Below are 19,450 nucleotides of genomic sequence, written 5' to 3'. Positions count from 1 at the left end.
CACTCTGCTGGACACACTTCGTGCATTTGCCTGCCTAGCTTTAGGAAGTTTGTTTCTATTTACTTACTAAAAGCAGTATTATGCATTTGAAAAATCCTTACACACACGGAAATGAGAAATCAGAATAGGAGGGCAGTATGCTTCCGGCCTGATGTTTCCTCTGCACCCGTATCCATGCATCCTTTAGGGCACAGACATAGAAATGGTGCTCGAGTCTACAGCAGCTGGGCTGTTGTATTCCGTGGGCTGGGAATAATGAGCAAGCAGTCACTGGCTCCTACAGAAATCAGCAGCTTCTGTCTTAATATTAAATTGATTGTAGCGGGGCACCTGCGTGGCTCTGTTGGTAAGCATCTGCCTTCAGCTCAGGTCATGATCTCAGGGTCCAGGGATGGAGCTGGGGTAGGGCTCCCTGCTCAGCGGGGAGCCTGCTTCTCTCTCTCCCTCTGCTTCTCACCCCCCCCTTGTGCTCTCTCACTCTCAAATAAATAAATAAATAAAATCTTATAAATAAATAAAAATAAATAAAAAATAAATAAAATAAATAAAATAAATTGATTGAGCTTCCCTGTATGTTAACTAACTGGAATTTAAATAAAAACTTGAAACTATAAAAGAAAAGAAAAAATTTAAAAAATTTTAAAAATAAATTGATTGTGGCTTCCTCATGTGTTACTGTAGTTTAAATTTCTAGGATTGTGTGAGTAGTTTTTTTTCCTTTATAATTTCTTCATGTCAACATCAAAACATTACTTGTTTCCTTGTTAACTGTCACCTCCCCACTTTCCCCACTGAAAAGGTAAACTCTTGAAGGACAGGGACTATTGTCTCATTCAGTACTGTATCTCTGGCCTGACACAGTAGTTAGCACATTATAGGTGGTCAGTCAATATTTCTTGAATGAATAAATGAATCTTATCTAGAACGTTGGCCTTTTTTCCACAATGGCAATGAGTTCCTTAACCGTGAATGTACAATCTTATGCAGATTTCCATAGATGTCTACAAGTTAATGATATACAATGTGTGTTTCTATAGAATATTAGTGTAAGTTTAAAAGCATGTAGAGAAGACTTGTCTACATGTAGGCAGGCAGGTTAAATTGTATGGTTCCTGTAACTTCTGGTGATAAGAGATTTGCACATGAGTATCTGACCACATGTGAAAATTGTAAGCACAATATTTCTTTTTCTAGGAGAGTGTGTTTTTGTGCTGTTGTGTGGGAGAACCAGTTCTGTAGTCACTGTTGGAGTTGGTGTAGGTTTTAAATTCATTAAATGGACTCCTCCTTTCCCACCTGGGGGTAGATCCGCCCAAGAGGAAAAGAGACTTATTTTAAGGCCTCTTCCTCTTCCAAATCCCAAAGGTCATGTTGCTAATGCCTTTTGGAAAGAGAGGGAGATTACAGCAAGTGTATTAAGTCGTTGCTTTCTGCTGACTGTGCGCATGCCCACACATACATGTGCAAACACACACTTAAACACCTAAAAGAGGAATCCTTCAAAATGAGGCTTTTTTAAACAACTGTGTGAGGAGTATTTATTATTGAAATTTATTTTAATATATAAGTATGTAAACCTTATTTCTAACTCTAGAGTTAATACATGGCCATTGTGGACTATTATGAAAATAAAGAATTCAGTAACAGTTACCCGTAACCCCCACCACACAAATAGCAACCATTCTTAACATTCTCGAAAATGTTCTCCCATTCTTTTTTGATGGGTATTTTTGTAATTTTAATAGGAACATTTATCACAAACATCTTACCAAGATATTTAAAGTTTTGTGTAAACATCGATTCTAATAACTGCATGATATTCATCTTACAGATAGATGTACCTCATTACTTAACCATTCTCTTAATATTGAGATTTGGGCTGTTTTCGGATTTTTTTTTCCTTTAGTTTTTTGATAACACAGTTAAACATTTTTGAGATTAACATCATTATTCTCTACCTTTATTATTGTTTCCTGAGGTTCGATTCCTAGAACCAGGATTACTGAATCAAAGGGAAGGGCCATTTTTATAGAGTTCTTAAACATGTATTATAAAATCACATTCCAGAGATGTTAATGCCAATTTTCATTTTCACCATCAGTGTGTGTGAAAGTTTTCCCTCTTTGTGAAAGTTGCTTGTTGCTAAGCAACAGTCAAAAATTACACAGAAGTTTAAATAAATTTAAACTTTAAATAACTTTTCTTTTTCAGACAGTATATTATTTTAACATTGTTTCAGTGTAGTTTCTGTACCAATATCTTAACTTTTGATATAGCCTAGAATGTTGTCCAAAAGAAAATAGAGTGGCTTTTAGTATTAGTAGTTACTGTTTTCATTATGGAATTTTCACCCTTTTATGGGAACGTCTCTACTGATAGTTGTATATTGGATGGGAAAAGAGTCAGACAAGTCCATTACCTTCCTAAAGAAGAGCTAGTTTCTTGTAACCTTTCTTTAGTTTTTAATCACCCCAGTAGTTTTATCCCTCCCAGAGTCTGTGGGTTGGCTCACATATCCTATGAGTAAATACAAATGCTTCCTTCAATTGCAAGCAAAACCAATACACCCCTTACTTATAAAGTGAGTTAAAACAAGAAGAAAGAATAATATAAAAACTGAAGGAAGGTAGTAAGTAAAGTATTTAGCTTTCTGAAACAATTCAAATGGGGATAGGAAGTTGGTTTTAAATGGCTTAAAGGAGATTAGGGTTTTAAAGTTGGATAAGGAGTTTGGTGCTTTGGTTTAGGCACGGCATTGCTTTTAAAAGATTACTTCCATATTTGACAACAATTCTAACTGGAGATTATAAAGCAAATAGTCAATTTTAAAACACTACGGAATACAAGAGGGCTTCTTTTTGTTGTTGTTTGTTTATACAAAATGATTGCCTAGAGTTAACAGGCTGAGTCCTGAGCCCTCATTTCATAATACTGCTGAGGATCTATCACCAGGGAGAACCCAGCAGAGGTTGTTTAATGCACTTAATTGAGATTATCTGAGCTTTTGGTTTAAATTACTTTGGGAAAAGTCTAGGTACAAACGGCTTCTCTGAAAGGTAAACATACTTAACCTCTAAGAAAAAAGGTTCAATTTAAGTTCTTTGAAATTCTTCAAACAGGTAGTAGCACCAACCCTTATTAATTAAATTGGAGTATGAACTGAATAACGTGTAAAGATTAAATCTCTATACATCAGGTACGGGTGTTAATATAATTCTATTAATAGTGTTTTCATTATTTTATAGTTGTTTGAGAATTCAATCAGGTATTGTGTTAGAAAAGCAACCCCTGACAATTTTAGTAATTTCAAAAGTAAAAAGATACTATGTACTGTTTTGGCTATAAAGTGTAGTTAATGATAAAATTTTAAAAATGAATTCCTTATTCTTTTCCTTCTATAAGAAGGTCATAGTAAAGTGGATCAAGAATGGCATATACTGTATGTATTAGCTATGGGTAAATAGTAAAAAGTTGGTTTAACATTTTTGCCCTATCTTCCTCAGCTCCTTGACCTGTTTATGGTTTGGGATTGGTCTACTTATCTAGCTGATTATGGACAGCCAGCTTCTAAGTACCTTCGGGTGAATCCAAACACCGCTCTTATTCTTTTGGAGAAGTGAGTATATTCTGAAGACTTTTTTGTATAACATTTTAGCATTTTGTGATTTAGTGATGATTGAACAACTAGAGATTTTCAACAAAAGAGAAATGTCTAAATGGAGCTTAAAAGCTCAGTCCATTCTAATGACCAAAACATAAGCCTCTTTCTTTCCTGGTGTTGGTGTAGTTTTATGAGATTGCAGTTTCTGTTGATGTGAACAAAATTTTAGTGCATCTTGTCTAATTAAAAAAAAATAGAAGTTTAGGTGTTACTTTTCCCTCTCATTATGGGGCAGATTTTCTTTTCACTTAATTATATTTCATTTTAGGTATCACTATTAATATTTTCAATTTTTGAATTAAAAATGTATATTATTTTCCTACATTTCAAAATATCTGTGATATATTTGATTTCAGAGGACAAAAGGAACTGTTTAAAATAAATGTAAATTTATTTTACCATGCCATGAAACACTACTGAGGACCCCCCCAAAAAAAATGCTGCTTTAAATTTTCTAATGTTATTTTTCTTTCACCTTGTCTTGCTATGAATGTGATTTGCAGAGTGCATAGAGGGTATGTATTTTACCGTACATTGTGGACCAATACTAGAAAATAGTATGATATTAGCAAATTTAACATACTTTAGTTTTACATACTAATGCAAAAACTCCACTTCGTATAGAATGTAAAATAAAGCTGCTAATTTTTTGTGTAGTTGCTCTGTATTTTTCTTAGTACCTATTTTTTTAAGTATATTTTTCAAGCATAAGGATTAGCGAGAGGTAATTCAGAGCATGCCAAGATATTTTACTTGTGACAGCATAGCTTTTAATTTCCTTTTACCAAGCCTCTTCATTCACATATATTTTTAGGATGAAGGATACTAGCAAAAAGAACAATATATTTGCTCAGTTCAGGAAGAATGATCGAGACAAACAGAAGTTGATAGAGACAGTCGTGAAACAGCTGAGAAGTTTGGTGAATGGTATGTCCCAGCACACATAGACTTGGACTGCACTCAGTGACACCAAATCTGTGATGCAACATTGATCTCTAACAAGCGTCATGATACAGTAATTTGTTTGCAGAATTTAAAAATGCAGTAGAAAAAAGACACTGATGAGAGATTAAACAAGAAACAAAAATATCATTTGTATGGATTTTTAAATAATTGGATACTATTTTATATATGGAAAGTGTGACAATTTTTTTTCACTTTTACGGAAAAAAAAAGGCAAAACGTAATATATAAATCAGGTCAGAAATTGTATATGAAACTGATTGTAAATACATTCGAAAAACCTTATATGCCTCTGCATACAAGTATTTTTTTCTATTCAGACTTGAATGACTTTTCTGGTTTTTTCATCAGTATCTGGTTTTGAAATGTAATCACGTCTGATATGGGAGTATTTCACTGTCATTTTGTAACTGTTAACTTTTATTTTCATCTGAATATGATTTAAGTAGACTAAATTTCCCAATTCTGCAGACTCTGTGAGGGAAATATGCAAATCTTTAAAGGTCCCTGAAATCAACCTTGATTTAACTCAGTAAGAATGTGAATTATTTGTTCTGCTTGGGTGTTTTAATTTAATCGTTCTGAATATGAAGAAAAGGTGTTTGGCTTTCCTAAAGATGCAATGTTGTTTCTGTTTAGCAGGGTTAATATTTCTAACTGTATTGTTTGTAGCTGACCCCATTCTAGGATTTACTTGGTTTGGTTTGGTTCAAGTTAAAAGAGGACAGGAATGAAGCGGGATAAACCACTTCAGGTGCTGCTTGTGCTAAGTACATTCGTTCCTACACACAGAAGTTACCACAGGGGTCAGGTTACTTTCTTCAAATAGCAGGTCTCAGTACCTCTCCTCAGTATGGAAACAAGCCAAACCAAATGAACTCTGGAAAATCTAACATGAATGTACATTTTCTTCTGTGTAAATTACTGGGTCCAAATGGTAGTATCAACCTGATCCCAACTTTCTTTTCATTGTATTTATGCTGAATATTCCTTTTGCATTTTCAGGATTTATGCCTGTAAGAAACTTACACTTGACTTTGTAAAATAAGTGTAAAGAACTATGTACATTTCTTGATTTTGTGATGAAATATTAAAAAGGTTGAGCGAGTTGTTGAAAATGCATCGCTGTTGCATCTCTTCAGAGCTTCCTGATTGAAAACAACTGCTTCCTTCAGAAGAACTGTTACTCCCTAGTTATCGGAATGAGGAGTGTCACCAAAACAAAGATAATAAGCATTTATTCTCTTGACCATCTCAGTCCTAAAGTACTTCACGTTTTAAAAAACACTACATGGAAAATATGGTAATGCTTCAGGCACAATAAAATCTGCAAGTTAGAAGAGGAGCGGTGAACAGCTAGCTCTTTTTTGAAGACTGGAATGTGGCTGCCCCTCGCGCGCCTTACGCACCCCTGCAGAGCATTCGGGATGTCCCCCTGGCTTTGGTTGAGGCGTCCCCGGATCCGGAGAGACGCAGCCTTTGTACTGCTTGGAGTAGAGCACCGTGGGTTCGTAGCTATGATGGTGTGCGATTCACTTTCTTCTCTAATACATTTAACACTCCTGCCACTCCCCGCCAACCCTCGGGTTGCATTGTAGGGGACAGGGACGCCAAGAGCCCAGGGGACCAGACACAAAAAACCGGACTAGCAACCAGGTAGACCGACCGGGGTGGGGTGGAGTGGCCTTCAGAGTGGGAAGGGAACGGTGAATTCAGCACTAGAGACCGGAAAGGCGCCCCGAGATACCAGCTTCTGCTGGGATTAGGGTGTCTCAGTGAAGCTTTGGGCAACAATACTACCGTCTTTTGCGGGGGTCCTGAAGTGGTAGATCAGAAACCGGGGTTGGTGTGGGGAGGTCGGGGAATCTCGACCCCGGGTCTTGCTTGTAGGTGCTTGCAATGCAAGGCAGGCAACGAAGACCTCAATTTCCCTGAAACAAAGCAAAGGGGACAGACCCCAGCCCTTCAGCCCTGGAGTGCCGACAGGGGAAGGACACCTACAGCCTCGAGGGCGGGGATGCCAGAGAGCCCGCGTCAGCCCGGGGCGCGGGGTTCGCCCACCCGCGGAGCGGCGGCGTACAGCCGGGAACTTCTGGCGGGAAGCTGCAGGCCCCGCCCGAGGATCTGCGCGGGGCGCGGCCCCCAGCCCAGCCGGAGCGCCGCGGCGGCTGCCACTCCCTACTCCTAGCCCCCGGGTGAGCGTGCCGCTGCCCACCGCCTCCAATCATTACTCTGCTCCGAGCGCTTTAAATATGCATGGTCGCGTCACGTCGTGTGAATCGGGATCGGTCCCTAGGGAGGGAGCCAACATCTATATAAATGTGCCCTGGGTGGGCCGAGGAGGGAGGGAGGTGGGGCGGGGGTCTGCAGCCCCGGTGATCGCAGCCTACGTTGGCAACACCGGTGAGTTGCTCCTCTGTTTGCTCTCCTTTGCTGCTTCTATCGAAGGAGTGCTGACCCGGGGAGGAGGTGGGAGGGACCGGCGGATGCCGGGCGGGAGCAGTCCCGAGGCAGCCGGCACCCCAGCGAGGGACTGGCATTGGGGCCCAGAAGCCGTCGGACTAGAGGAAGGCACGTTCCCTCAGGGCGTGTGGTCACTGCCGCCTTCTACTACCAGTCTGCTTCTAGAGCGAAGTCCTTTTCCGAGATTGTAAATCTCGGTTTGTGCCCGCAAGTCCCAGGCCCTTTCTGGACGGAGCAGGTGAGCACTGCGCGCTCCCAGCCCCTCAGCTCTCGCGCCCCGGGCGCTGCGAGCCGCCAGATCCCCGCAGACTCGCCATGCTCCCCTGGGGGCTGAGCTGCCTGTCGGTGCTGGGAGCAGCGGGCACCGCTCTCCTGGGCGCCGGCCTGCTGCTCAGCCTGGCCCAGCATCTCTGGACGCTCCGCTGGACGCTGAGCCGGGACCGGGCGTCCGCCCTGCCCCTGCCCAAGGGCTCCATGGGCTGGCCCTTCTTCGGCGAAACGCTGCACTGGTTAGTTCAGGTGAGTAGGTCGCACCCCGCCGTGCTCGCACCCCAACACGGCCCCTTCTTCCCTCCCACTGGACCCTCCTCGCTCACGGTGTTCCCAGGGTGCCTAGTCGGCCACATCCTGTCGCCCAGGGGCCCAGAGAGCATACACAGCCCTCGTCTTTGCTCAGCGGCTCCCTTGAAGGGGTCGTATGTTGCCGGAGTTTCTCCCCAGCGCAACTTAAACACGGCCCGACACACGCCAGGGTGAACAGAGGGGTTCGGAGAAGCATTCGCCCAATACCCTGCAAGCACAGAAGCAGGAATCAGGGGCACTTCTCAGCCGTGAGGCCTGGGGCTCTCACGTCCCCATTCTGAGCCTCAGCCTCCTCATCTCACCAATGGGAACAGGAGCAACTACATTTCCCTAGGATAGTCGCGAGGCACATCTGAGCCTCGGTTTTGTACAGCCACGCGCCGGCCTGGAGCAGGGAGTTGTTAGCAAGGGGCGGTTGGGAGGCCCTGGGCCAGACCCCCAGCCGAGGTCCAGCGGCCCCAGCCTCGCTCCGCCTCGCTCGCAGGGCTCCCGCTTCCACAGCTCCCGCCGGGAGCGCTACGGGACAGTCTTCAAGACGCACCTGCTGGGCCGGCCGGTGATCCGCGTGAGCGGCGCCGAGAACGTGCGCACAATCCTGCTGGGCGAGCACCGCCTGGTGCGCAGCCAGTGGCCGCAGAGCGCGCACATCCTGCTGGGCTCGCACTCACTGCTTGGCGCAGTTGGTGAGCCGCACCGGCAGCGGCGCAAGGTGAGCTGAAACCGAAGAAGGGGCCATTGGGACGTCAGACATGCGGTCCAGGCTGGGGCTAGGTTTTAGGGGCACACTTGGAAGCTGGCAGAGACCCCTGGCTAACCAGTGATCGCTTTGGGCCAGTCCCTTACATTTTTCCGCTTTGATTTATAAAGCCAGAAATGGGACTTCAGGGACATTTCACCTCCGATCTTCTATGTGTGATTCTGATACCAGACTGGCGAAAAATCAGACTAGGAGAGGGACCGGGGACGACTTCCTGGAGGAAGTGGCATATGGAGGCTGGCTGGCTGGCTGGGAGGGACTGTATACATCAGAGATCTAGAGGGAATGGCGAGAGCAAAAGCCGGCACATTTAGGTCCGGGCAGCTTTGAAGAGGAGAAAGGGACCGAAATTGGCCTTCTGGCTCCTCTGGAATTGCTGAGCAGAGGAAGCCGGACGGACCGCGGCCGGTGCTGACCCCGCGGGCTCCCCACAGGTCCTGGCACGTGTGTTTAGCCGTGGGGCTCTGCAGCGCTTCGTGCCCCGCCTGCAAGGGGCGCTGCGGCGCGAGGTGCGCTCCTGGTGCGCGGCCCGAGGGCCAGTTGCTGTCTACCAGGCTGCCAAGGCACTCACCTTTCGCATGGCTGCGCGCATCCTCCTGGGGCTACGGCTGGACGAGGTCGAGTGCGCGGAGCTGGCCCGGACCTTCGAGCAGTTCGTAGAGAACCTCTTCTCGCTGCCCCTGGACGTTCCCTTCAGCGGCCTGCGCAAGGTACTGCCGCTCTGGCCTCAGACCTTCCTCTTGGGGATCCCCAGCGTGGGCGGGTCTTCCAGGCGAAGACGAGGCTCCCTCGGCGCGCCCCACGCGTCACCTCCGAGGGGGTACCGAGGCATAGTCCAGGGTGGGGAGGTGGCATGGTGGGGCGGTGGGCGTCGGGGCTGACCTGTCTTTATTCGCTGTGTGACCCGGGGTGGGGGTGGGGGCGCAGATCTCTGGGCCGCGCCTTCCGGGATGCGCTCCAGACCCACCAGTAGCTGGCTTCCCGACTTTGGGTCTCGGTGGCGGCCGCCCAACCAATCAGCCCAGCTCCAACCCCAGAGCGGTGCCCCTTGGCCTGGCCTCCGGCGCCTCTTTGGAAGCCCGGGTGGCTGCGGAACCGATGGGAGCACAGGCGCCGCAGACATTCCCCCGGCCTAGCCTGGGTTGGAGAGGAGTGGGTGCCGGCTCCTCGCCCGGCTCCGCGTCGGTGGCTCCGGGCCCACTAGTTCCGGATCAGAGAACCGCTGCTTCTTCAGACTTCAGAGCAATGGGCCGGGCAACTAGGAGGCTGCATTTGACTTTTCTTTTTCCGTGAGCTGGGGCTTCTCACTGTACCGATGCCTTGGTTTTCCTCACCTGAATAAAAATACTAGTTATGTATGAAGGTGCATGCCTGAGGCTGATCGCCTTGAATACATTTTCTGAGTTAATCCTCTCAGCCTGCAAAGTGTTCTTCTTTTATTGGTGAAGAACCTGAAGCTCAGAGAGGTTAAGTGACTTACCCAAGATCACACAGCTCATAGGGGCAAAGGCAGGATTCGAGCCTGATCTCCTATGGTCTCAAAACCCAAGTGCTCAGATGCTTTGGCTATGCTTGCTCGCTGAACTTCTACCCTCTTGCCTACCAGCTTACAGAGGCTAATGCTTAGAACATCTGGTAGTGGTCTCTAAGCCAGAGCTTTTCTGGATGCATCAAAGTGTGCTTTCCTCTCTCCACTGGTGCCCACTGCCCCTGCCTGAGTCTAGTGCAGGGAAAGGGCAATGGGCTGATTCCACCTGACTAGGCTCTGTGCCAGGCCTAGGCACTGAGAGCTGTATGACTGGGCAATTGCTTGACCCCTCTGAGCCTCAGGTTCCTCTTCTGAGGATGACAGTAACTGCTTGCCTTGCTTCCAAGGTGGAACGTGATAATCAAGAGAGACTTATGTGTAAAGATAGTGGATAAGTTCTTGAGCATTCAGTGAGCCCCTACTATGTGCCACACATGGAGCTAAGTTGAGAAGCTTGACACCTGGATCTCAGAGCCAGGACAGTCCCAGGAAGATCTGGGGCACAGGTATACAGGCCTGGCCCCCTCGGCCTTCCTGCCCCATCTGCCTTCTCTCCCCATGCATCAGGGCATCCGGGCACGAGATCAGCTGCATCGGCACCTGGAGGATGCTATTGCAGAGAAGCTTCGTGAAGACAAGGCTGCAGAGCCAGGTGACGCCCTCGACATGATTATCCGCAGCACGAGGGAGCTCGGCCAGGAGCTCTCAGTGCAGGAGCTGAAGGTAGGTATGGGAAAGTTCAACTTCTCCTTTTACATTCCTAGCAGGTCTCCAAACACACCCTGCATCCTGCCCCCAGCAGGGTTCTGTTTGGCCCCACTTGAAGCCACAGGCACTCCTGGGGCGGTGGGAGGGGGGGGGCGGGGGGAGGAGATGTGGGTTCCAGTCATAGCTCAGCCCTACACACCAGCTCTGTGGCCTTGGGCCAGTCACCATCCCTCTCTGTAAGAGTGTGGAAGGCATGAATCCCAGGCCCTTGCTTACAGGTTCTGGTCACAAACAGCGCTACTTTCCCCACCCCCTTCTTGTCACTCCATGCCTTTGCCTCTGCTGTCCCCCCTGTCTATGAGGCCCTCTCTGCTCCTTTTCCCTACAAACCCTAAGGGCTCTGGGTCAAGCTCCACATCCTCCTTGAAGTTCCCTCTTCTTCCCCAAATTGACACTCTCCTTCCATGAGGCACTTTGTCACCTGGCACCTTTAACCTCTATTTTGCCACTTCGAGGTCTCCCCTGAGAATTAGAGCTCCTCCCCATTTATATGTAGAGCACAGGCAGTGGAGGAAAAGAGAATGGCTTTGGAATGGCTCCCAGGACCTGCTGGAGAACCCGAAAAGGAATGGAGAGCCTGGGGGTGCATGGGAAGGTTAGAAATGGAAACACCTCAACCCTTCCAAAAGGAACTCCCAGTCATTCTCTGGACCTTAATGTCCCACTTTCCAAGAGCCATGAATGGTAGGGCTCAGCCTTAGTTTCTTCTTTTCATTATGGGGCTAATAATCTTTACCCTGACTTCTGGGTGGTTATACGATCTGGAAGAATCCAGGGGGTTAGAAGTAGATAGATGAACAGTGGGCTCATGAGTCCTGGGAGAGCCCCTGGATGGGAACAGTTCTCTGCTGTGAAGGGGAGTGCTTGACAGGGCTGGGGAGGGGATGACAACGCTCTCCAGGTCAGGAATCTTCAGTTCTGGTCTGCACCTCCGGGGCAGGCCAGGCAGATGAGGCCTAGTCCTGAAGGACCTTTCGGCTCCCATGTTGTCCAGCACAGGCAGTTGTACTTGGACCGGGTTTCATTCCAGAGACATTATGATGTATCTCTTTGGTGTCAGGTTCTTTGCTGGGACTGAGGAGATAGATAGCTCTGAGCAAAACACAGCCCCTGTCCTTGTGCCGGAGGGGAGGGGTACACATTCATCCTATGATCACACAAATCAATGTATAAACACAAACTGTGGGTGCCACCAGGAGCTGGGAGGGCAGAGCGAGGCAGTGAGGGTGAGGGCTAGGGCTTGGAGGATGAAGCCACCAGGGCCCTCCTCTGTCCTTGGTCAGTGCAGACTGGGAAGAGGTCATCACCCACTGGACCACTCCACTAAGTGGGAGGAGGAAGCCGTGATGCCGCCTTTGCGTGGAGGCTGGCGCCGCTGCTGCGGGTGCCTTCCTCGTCCCACCCCCATTCCAGTTCGCGGTCAGGACGCCCCGCAGGGGTTGCAGGCAGCATCACCAAGTGGTTAACAGCACTGGACTACACCGCCCCTGTAAAAACAAGGGCAGTAATTGTGCCTCGCAGAGTTGGGATGAGAATCGAAGGAGTTAATACACTTCAAGCACAAAGAACAGCACACTGAGTAAGCTCCCAGCCTTGTCTCTGGAAGCCCTTCCAAAGATCCTGGTTTCGGTCGTTGCTGTCTGGGCCTTTCTCTAGCGGCCGACTTGGGATTCGATCGACTCCGGGCTCGCGCTCGGAGCCGCCACTCTGGCTTTCGCGCCACGGTAAATCTGGGCCCTTGGCTTCCCAGCCCTGGGGCGGCGAGGCCTTGCGGCCAGGGCCCGCGGCCACAGACTCAGCGCCGCCCCGGCTGTCTTGCAGGAGACGGCTGTGGAGCTCCTCTTCGCCGCCTTCCTCACCACGGCCAGCGCCAGCACGTCCCTCGTCCTGCTGCTCCTGCAGCACCCGGCGGCCGTCGCCAAGATCCGGCAGGAGCTGGCGGCGCAGGGACTGGGGCGCGCGTGCGGCTGCGCGGCGGGGGCCGCGGGGGGCGGCGCGGGGCCCCGGCCCGACTGCGGCTGCGAGCCCGACCTCAGCCTGGCGGCGCTGGGCCGTCTGCGCTACATCGACTGCGTGGTCAAGGAGGTGCTGCGCCTCCTGCCGCCGGTGTCCGGGGGCTACCGCACGGCGCTGCGCACCTTCGAGCTCGACGTAAGTGCGCGCGCCCGCCCCGCCCCCCGCCCCCGGCCACCTGGCGCGGGGCAGGGCGGGCGGGGCCGGGGGATTAGGACCGCGAGGCCACCTCTTCCCTTCCGAGCCTTCGCTTTCCGCCCAGGAAACGGGCCGAGCTCGGTCCCATTCCCCCGGATCCACGGTTGAGGGGCGCGAAGCCCGGCGCCTGGCGAACCAACAAGGCTAGGAAGAGGCTTTCGGCAGCGGTGAGGGCCAGCCAATTCAGTTAGAACTGAGTTTTATTTATCCGATTGAGAGAGCACGAGCGGAGTGAGGGGCAGAGGGAGAAGCAGACTCCCTGCTGAGCAGGGAACCCGAGGCGGGGCTCGGTCCCGGGGGCTCCGGGATCATGACCTGAGCGGGAGGCAGCCGCTTAACCGACTGAGCCACCCAAGCACCCTAGAGCTGTTTTAGAATAAAAACATACTTTTCTCCACGCAACACCCCCTCCTTAGCCAGTGTGAGTGGGGAACAAGGAGAGCCCCCCACTGTGTCCCGTACCCCACTCGCCTACTCCCTCACGAGCTCATTGTTACCCCAGCCTGGCTCCATCTCTATAAGACCTTGGCCAATTCCCTCTTCACTCTGGGTCTCAGTTTACCCTCTAGCAGGAAGTGGCCTTGGTCCCTTCCAGCTCTGACACGTCAGTCAGGTGGTGCGCCAGGGCTGTGAGACACAGTGGCAGCATCAGACAGTGGAGCCCTCGTTTGCCAAACTGAGGGTGTTTGCCTGAGTGGCTGTCACTGCAGGCAGAGATTGGGCACCTCCTTCCCTGAGCCTTACTTTAAACACTGAACGAACCTCCGTGGTGCGTTGCATACCAGGGGTCCAGTGCACCATAGCGACTGGCATTCTGCCCTGGAGGAGTTCATGGTGGAGAGAAAGGAGGCCAGGACCAATAGCTTCATCCCAAACTGGTGTGAGGAAGACAGTGCTCCTCAATGCTGAATAACCCAAAACATTTTAGGGGCTGCCATTTGACATGGAGCAGTGAAGGGTCAGGATGGGGACAGCACACCAGCAGAGAGGAGACCATCCAGACAAAGGTGGGTGGATTAGTGAGGTGTTTAGAAGTGTCTTGGATGCTGCCTCTTGGAATTCATACTTCATTCTACATTCTAAGGGAAACAGAGGAAGGGGAGCACAGGTCCACCAGGGGGAGTAGAGGGGAGCCATCCTCCAGTTTACAGTAGGAACACTGAGGTCTAGAGAGGTGAGAGAGAGCGAGCGAGCGCGCATGCTCCTTGTTCAGGCTAGGGAAGCAGGATGGGGGGGGGGGGTTGGAAGACACATCCAAAAGTAGAATAGTTGAAAAACCTGGAGGTGGGTAGAGGAAACATGAAAGTTGCCTTCCAACATTTTAAGGATGCCTGGGTTTAATTGCTATGTGCATCTTCTTGAAGTGTGGCTACCAGACCTAAATATTGTGCAGGTAATGGATTGGGGGTGGTACTGTTAGAGAGTCAGTTTTCAGTTCACTGCAAAGAAGAGCTTTATTCTTGGGCTGACCGTAGAGCAATGAGGGTCCCTGTCCTTTGTGTTGCTCCCACCCAGGCAGAGGGTAGGTGCAAAACTAGAACTTAGGTCTCTTGACCTAATGTCAGAAGGAAAAAAAGACAAAAACAAAACACTGAAACATAAGCACCAATAGATCACATTTAGTGATCCTTAATACATATGCCAGACCGTTATTAACAAAACGGGCGTTTTTGTTCTTATTTTATCAGTTAAGAAACAGGGTCAGAGAGCTTGAGTATCCAGCGTTAGGTCACACAGCTCACCGGAGAAGGAGCTGAAATTGGAACGCAGAGCGTTCTCCTAGCTTGCGGCTTAGACGTGCGTTACTGCAGGCCCCCGGGGCGGAGGGTGGGTTCAGGACCCGATTCCAAGTGCCTCGTAGTCAGGCGGGTCTCCTCACTTCCCCACAGGGCTACCAGATCCCCAAGGGCTGGAGCGTGATGTATAGCATCCGGGACACGCACGAGACGGCCGCGGTGTACCGCAGCCCGCCTGAGGGCTTCGACCCCGAGCGCTTCGGCGCGGCGGGCGAGGATGCGCGGGGCGCCTCCCGCCGCTTCCATTACGTCCCCTTCGGCGGCGGAGCGCGCAGCTGTCTCGGCCAGGAGCTGGCACAGGCGGTGCTCCAGCTGCTGGCGGTGGAGCTGGTGCGCACGGCGCGCTGGGAACTGGCCACGCCTGCCTTCCCCGCCATGCAGACCGTGCCCGTCGTGCACCCGGCGGACGGGCTGCGGCTCTTTTTCCACCCGCTCGCGCCTTCGGCAGCGCGAGATGGGCTACGCCTCTGAGCCGCTGCGCTTCGGGACTTGGCCCGGGGCAGCGACGCGCTGTCAGCGCCGCCCATCTGCGGTTTCTCAGTGCCGGGTCGGGCGCTCGCTCCCTCGTTCAACAAACGGTCACCAAATGCAGCTCTGTGCCAGACTTCGAGGGAGGAGGAGCGCGAGCCGGAGCCACGGCGCCCCGGAGAAGGGCTCAGGCCGGCGGCAAGGTGCCCCCTGCGCTCTGCGCCCTGAGGAAGGAAAGGTCGTGAGCCTAGCCTCTTAAGCCTTTCCCAGGATCTCCAAGCAGGGATGAAGGGAACAGATCTTCACTAGGAGATGCGGGGCCTCGCCTTCCGGCGCCACGCCCGGGGGGTTGCCTGGATCTTGGGGCGGCGGGGCGGATTGCTAGGGCAGGATTGGACGGTGCCAGAGACCCAGCAAATGCGGCTGGACCTGCGACCCTTGGGAGGAAGCGCATCTCCGGCCTGGCTTTGGGCCATAGTAAGACACACCGAGAAGGCGCCCAGCGGAAGGCCCTCAGGCAGCTGACCTCGGCTTGGTGCGCCGAGGCCACTCTACCGGTCTCAGTCTCGGCGGAAACTCAGAACTGTGGGCGCTTCCAGGGCTCTAAATGGCTCAACATCATTGTTCTGCTGGCGACTTCTTAAAAGAAAAATTCCTACTTCAAGAACGGGCTTAATCTTCCCATATATACGGGGGGGAATAGGCACATAGAGGTGTCTCTAAGGTTGGATTATTTTTATGGGAGGTTGAGACATAATCAGAGAGGTTTGAGATATTTCTACCCCAAACAGGAAGGCCAGCCAAGAGGTTTCCTGGCAGCAGTTGAGTGAGGAGGCTAGGGCTTAGCTGAGCAGCTGCTCCCTGGTGGGAAGGTGTGGGGTAGGGGTTGGAAGATACCCACGAAAGACTCCCCTCCCCCCCCCCACAAGAGTAGCCAGAGCTTTCCTCCTGAGCATAGCCCAAGAGCTGGGCTAAGGATTATCCCTGTAGCTCCACCTCCTCTTTTGCTTAGGAGAAACAGGCAGAAGACTTCCCGGAGGAGCTAGCAACGGGCTCCTGGACTCCTTGGCCTGTGCTCTCCTCCACCTCATCGCTTACTCCCTGCTCCAGCCTCTGGGCCTGTGGCCACTAGGTAGGGCTCAGCCCTTTGTCCTTTCATAGTGATCGCGAGGTTGGCTTAAGGACTCCAACACAGAGGTTTCCTCCAGTGTTTAAATCAAAGCCGAGAGCCTCCAAGTGTCACCATTCCCATCAGCCCAGTGCAAGCTGCCACCCATCTTCAGACAGTCCAGGGCAGCTGGACATGATGGGTGAGTGAGGGAAGTTGCCGCCCAGGCCCCGAGCTGACCCCTTAGTGAACCAGAAGGAAGCTGGTGCCCTCCTGACCTTATGCTTAAGGTGGATCCCCGGGGCCAGAGGAAAGGGGGAAGCAGCAGGCACAGGCACGGTCGGTAGCTCAAGAGCTCAGCGGGCCCTTCCGAGCTCGGCTGACACCGCCATAACCCCCATCCAGGGCAATTCATCACCCACTGCTGATCGCAGACCGGGCGCCAGGCCACGGGCTCGGCAGGCACTGGAGCCAACAAAAGTGGCAGAATTGGGGCCTGCCCTCAGGGCGCTCCTGAAGCTGCAGAGACCACATCCGGGCTGAGAAGCTCCCATCAGGGAGAGGGGGCAGGAGGACCAGGACTGGGGGTTGATTCTGATAGGGGGAGAGAAGACAAATATGGGGAGGAGGTTTCAGGTGTAGGTGGTTCCAAGAAACTTGGTTTACCTGTTTTAGGATCTGTACTCACTATAGGCTCCTGTAGGGGCAGCTCCAATTTCCCATTGATAATATCCTGTTCAGTAATTTCAGGGAACACCTGAACTCCTGTTGTGGTACCTCCAGATTCTCCTACAAAGGAGCATTCTGGTTCTTGCCCTCCTGGACCGCATATGCTCATGAAGGAGGTAGACAATAAACCAGCAGAGCACCAGAATTGGGGCTGGTGCTAAGTGCTCTCCACAGAATAAAACAGGTCTGTAAGACACAGTACCTGGGGCTAAGCTCTGCAGGGTGGGAAGGGAAGACTTCTGTGAGGAGGTGACATTCAACTTGGGAAGGAACCAGCCACCGGTGACCTGGGAAAGGAGCTCCCCAAGCCGAGGAAACAGCAGGTACAAAACCCTGCACCCCCAGACAGGAATGAGTGCTCAGGAGGTAGGAAGGGGTTGAGGGGGAAAGGTGGAGGCTGGGTCCTTCAGCGGCCAGAGCTCACCTGACTCCGGTCTACCTCTGGGTCCTCACTCCCCTCCTTCAGCAAAAAAAACTACTGTCCACCCCCAACCCTTAGCAACAAGGAGGCTGTTTTGTAAACATCTTGGAAATATTTTGTTTTCCAGTGAACCAATCCTCCTCCCCGCCCACCACCACCCAAGAAAGCTTCGCAAGTTTTCTAATGGAAGTTCTTATCGGGCTGATAATTTATTGACCCCCTTCCTCCATTCAAGATGTTCTTTAATGATCTTCACTCTCACATTTAATCCTTTCCTGCCCGACGCCCCCGCGGGTCTCGATGGGCAGATTTATTAAAATTCTCCCCCTCCCCCGGCAATTTCCAGAACGCAGGCCCCACTCATCTCGTGACCCGGCGCGCGCTGAACTTGGCGAGGTGGCCCTGCAGAGTTCACTCGGATGTCACGGTCCGGCCTGCAGGGGTCACAGGCAGGTCAGGGCAGAGGATTGGGAATGGGCCCCAGGTCACGCCCCCGCTGGCCGGTTTTGCTCACCGGCCCGAACACGGTCTCGAAAGGGGCGGGCCCAGAATTTCTGAGAATTACTTCTGGCGCGTCTCGCCGCGTTCCCGCCGGTGCCAGAAGTTGGCCGGCACCGTTTACAGTCGCCAAATCGTGCGAAGGCATGACAGCGGGAGAGACCCTTCCCTAGAGCCTCTGAAATGCCCGAGTCCAACAAGCCCTATGGCGACTCCGGCTGGGAACGTTGCGGGCCCGTGCGGTCCCTACCACTCCACAGACATTTTCCACTCCCGCCGGCTTTGGGGACCATTGTGGGAGGGCCACGTATTTAACAGCTCTTAGGATCAAAGAGTTTTCCATTTCCAAGGGACGCCTTCCAAGGCGTGCGGCGTGCTCCTGCAAGAGCCCGAGTTTATGTTTCGTTTTCGGCGCTGCTGGTGCGTTCAGCCCTGAAACCAGGGATGCCTGTGGGCCGGCCAGGTGGGAAGTGGGGTGCGCACGTGCACTTTCCGCAGTGTCCGAGCTCCCCGCATTGGCTGCAGTAGCAGCTGACTGCAGTTGGACGAAGGCCAGAAGGACGTATTCCCTCAACACTCCCATTAGGGGCCGGCAGAGGCCTGGGTTGAGGGTCGAGCACCCCGCTCACCTGGGTGGCTTCTGTGGGCGGGAGCTGGGAGAGCGGAGGAAGGTTCGTGGGCCCCGAGTCCAGGTCATCCGGGTGAAGTAACCTAGCGCGCGCGTTGCCGGGAAAAGTATTTGCAGCTAAGGGTCCCTAGTTGCAAACTCTCAACTGCCCCGGGGTGTAGACAGATCGGGGAATTACCGCCTTCATATTAAGAAGAAGGAAACAGGCGCAAGGATGTGTGGTGACTTGCTCAAGGTCATGCAAGTAGAGATGGAGCCGATCCCGAAGTACAGACTCCCAGGCTTTCCTTCGTCTATCTCTGTCACCTTATCAGCCCAGGTCTAAGGATCCTCTTCCCTTCTGCCTAGCTGGGGCTGTGACTCCCAGGGCCCTCGGAATCCGGACGCCAGCGGCGGGTTCGCGGAGCGCTGGCTGCCTCGCGGTGGATGAATTGCCCCCGCGGTCTCCCACTGGGGCGTCAGAGTCGGGGCTCAGACTTGTGCAAGGTTGTACCTGGAGACCTGAGGGACTTGGAAGCTCTCTTGTACCCTTAAGTCGGACCTTCCAGGACTTCATGAGTGCTAGCCTCCTTGAGGGGTTTGGGGAGCTGGGATCCATGATCCGTGGATCAGGTCTGACTCCCCTCCGACTCTCGCTTAGGTCGTGGCCCTGGATTCTTCTGCGGGATCTTCGGGAGAATCGGGAGGTTTGCGTTTTGCTCTGCGTTCTGGACCTCAGTTTCCCCAGTGTGGGATCTGGCAGCTAGTCGGTTCCTGAATGCACTTCCCTTTGCTTCCCCAGCAGGTGGAAGGGAGCCCACGCGGCGCCTGAGAATGGAAAGCCATTGAAGGCAGCTCTGGCCTGGGACCGCCCGTCGGACCTGGCGGGG

The 19,450-nt window shown here is 51.7% G+C and overlaps 2 protein-coding genes across 4 annotated transcripts in view; both read left to right on the top strand.

Moving 5' to 3' along the window:
• EXOC6 (exocyst complex component 6) overlaps positions 1–5,966 on the top strand; it is a 228,117-nt gene extending 222,151 nt beyond the window's left edge. For all 3 annotated transcript variants that reach the window (XM_040623792.1, XM_040623793.1, XM_008696251.2), the window contains exons 21-22: positions 3,504–3,616; positions 4,476–5,966. In XM_040623792.1, coding sequence (XP_040479726.1) covers positions 3,504–3,616; positions 4,476–4,608 — 246 coding nt within the window. In that variant the 3' untranslated portion in view covers positions 4,609–5,966. The remainder of the gene's footprint in view (positions 1–3,503; positions 3,617–4,475) is intronic.
• A 1,436-nt stretch (positions 5,967–7,402) lies between these two features.
• LOC121101202 (cytochrome P450 26C1) lies at positions 7,403–15,832 on the top strand. Its single transcript, XM_040623853.1, has 6 exons — positions 7,403–7,606; positions 8,154–8,378; positions 8,861–9,136; positions 10,522–10,677; positions 12,544–12,873; positions 14,823–15,832. The coding sequence occupies exons 1-6, from the start codon at positions 7,403–7,405 to the stop codon at positions 15,198–15,200; spliced, it is 1,569 nt and encodes a 522-aa protein (XP_040479787.1). The 3' UTR covers positions 15,201–15,832.
• Positions 15,833–19,450: the final 3,618 nt, after the last annotated feature.

Source organism: Ursus maritimus, unplaced genomic scaffold, assembly GCF_017311325.1.
Source record: "Ursus maritimus isolate PB19 unplaced genomic scaffold, ASM1731132v1 scaffold_7, whole genome shotgun sequence".
Lineage (NCBI taxonomy): Eukaryota > Metazoa > Chordata > Mammalia > Carnivora > Ursidae > Ursus > Ursus maritimus.
The sequence above is the reverse complement of the archived record's forward strand: the minus strand, read 5'-3'. Positions and strand labels throughout refer to the sequence as shown.

Excerpts from the sequence above, each read along its gene's own strand:
- LOC121101202 (XM_040623853.1), top strand. The coding sequence starts at position 7,403 with ATGCTCCCCTGGGGGCTGAGCTGCCTGTCGGTGCTGGGAGCAGCGGGC. Across the intron at positions 7,607-8,153 it reads CGCTGCACTGGTTAGTTCAG|GGCTCCCGCTTCCACAGCTC; the intron begins GTGAGTAGGTCG and ends CCTCGCTCGCAG. Across the intron at positions 12,874-14,822 it reads TGCGCACCTTCGAGCTCGAC|GGCTACCAGATCCCCAAGGG; the intron begins GTAAGTGCGCGC and ends ACTTCCCCACAG.